The sequence below is a fragment of the Eimeria maxima genome, genomic scaffold, assembly GCF_000499605.1.
Source record: "Eimeria maxima Weybridge genomic scaffold, Emw_scaff3147, whole genome shotgun sequence".
Classification (NCBI taxonomy): Eukaryota; Apicomplexa; class Conoidasida; order Eucoccidiorida; family Eimeriidae; genus Eimeria; species Eimeria maxima.
The window spans coordinates 1-1,495 of record NW_013565996.1 but is presented as its reverse complement, the minus strand read 5'-3'; the positions used below and the strand labels follow the sequence as shown (position 1 = coordinate 1,495).

The 1,495-nt window shown below is 33.6% G+C and overlaps 1 protein-coding gene across 1 annotated transcript; it reads left to right on the top strand.

Annotated features, from left to right (window-relative positions):
* Window positions 1–573: 573 nt before the first annotated feature.
* EMWEY_00060090 (hypothetical protein, conserved) lies at window positions 574–1,332 on the top strand (the record flags this gene model as incomplete). Its single annotated transcript, XM_013481341.1, has 2 exons — window positions 574–879; window positions 1,261–1,332. 2 exons carry the CDS (start codon window positions 574–576, stop codon window positions 1,330–1,332), a joined length of 378 nt encoding a protein of 125 aa, XP_013336795.1.
* Between the last annotated feature and the right edge of the window lie 163 nt (window positions 1,333–1,495).

The window sequence follows — 1,495 nt, the reverse complement described above, 5'->3', positions numbered from 1 at the left end:
TATATATATATACAGGAGGGAACCCTCCTACATGCAGAATAGAGGCAAGATATATATCTTACACAGGAAAAGAGAGAGAAATAATCCTCTTTATAATAAAATAAAATAAAAAATAATAATTATATTAGGAAAAGAGGACAGATAAATGATTAAATATGAAGATAAAGAGGTATAAATTGTCTGAATAAAATTCATAAAAAAAAGACCACATGCAAAGGACTCTCTTCTTCTTCTCCTCTTATCATGGTTATTCTATCGTATGTAAATGTATGAAAAATAAAGCTATAATAAATCAATAAAATATATTTAAAAAGAAAATAACATAAAAAGAATGAAGAAAAATATATATTTGTTAGTTGCTACTCCCCTTTTATATCCTATTTCCTTGCCGAAAGCCACAGGGGCAGCAGCGGCAGCCCTTGCTTGCGCTGGAGTGTATATACAGGAAACAGCATTAGATGGTAAAAAAGAGAAGAAAAAGAGGGAAATTTTACGAATAAAATATTAATTAAATGATATAAAAAGTATTTATTAGTAATAATAATTACCCAAACTCCTGTTTAATAGGAGAAAATGGGCACTTTTTCTCTTCTTTCTTCCTGCATGCATTCACATAATGCTGTAGGTATTCGTCTTGGTTCCCGTCTTATAAATCCTTCAAATAATTACACCAAGCGTTTTTTCAGCACAGAGGGAGGAAGACTTCTTAATCCAAATCCTCGGCCTACACAATATCAGACAGTTATAGTCAATGAGGCAGTCAATCCACCACCAGGTAGAGAGGTCAGTCTTACTCCTTTTCTTGTCGGGGCTGGCGTCTTTATGGTCATCTTCCCATGTATACAGACCACCATGGAACTCCGCAACTATTACAAAAAGGTAAGAGGACTCACCGCATGCACGACGCATGCAGTCAATAATCAGTCCCATCCAGAGTCCATATATCTAGCTAGCTACAATATATTTCCGTATATTAATAAACATATTTACAATAAAATATTCACGGATTTTCCCACAAAAAAAGCAAAATAATCCAGTATAACCCCCTATCCCCTGACATTGTCTACATGGAGGTGGTATGATTCTTGTTTATTATTTTTTCTGCATTACTTATCCAAACAGTTATGAGTTTGTTATATATATGTATATCCAGGGCATTATAAATAGTAATAAAATATAATATTGACGGATTTATTTGCCCTTTTTTTCTTTATTTGCCTTTTTTTGTTTCTTTTTTTCTCTCTCTCTCTCTCTGTGCAGACAGAACACCTGTATAGAGATGGATGGAACCGTCATCACTACGACGACATGAAAAATGAATATTTATCTTAGATTGTTTATCCAACAGGCAGCGCTCTCTGCAGAGGCTCTCCCTTTTTTTGTTTATGGGGAGTTTTTTTGCGGATTCAGTTGCTTGTTAGCAGCTGGTTCACTCCCATGTGCATATATGAATTAAACAGAAACAAACTGCATTATATATATATATTATATATAT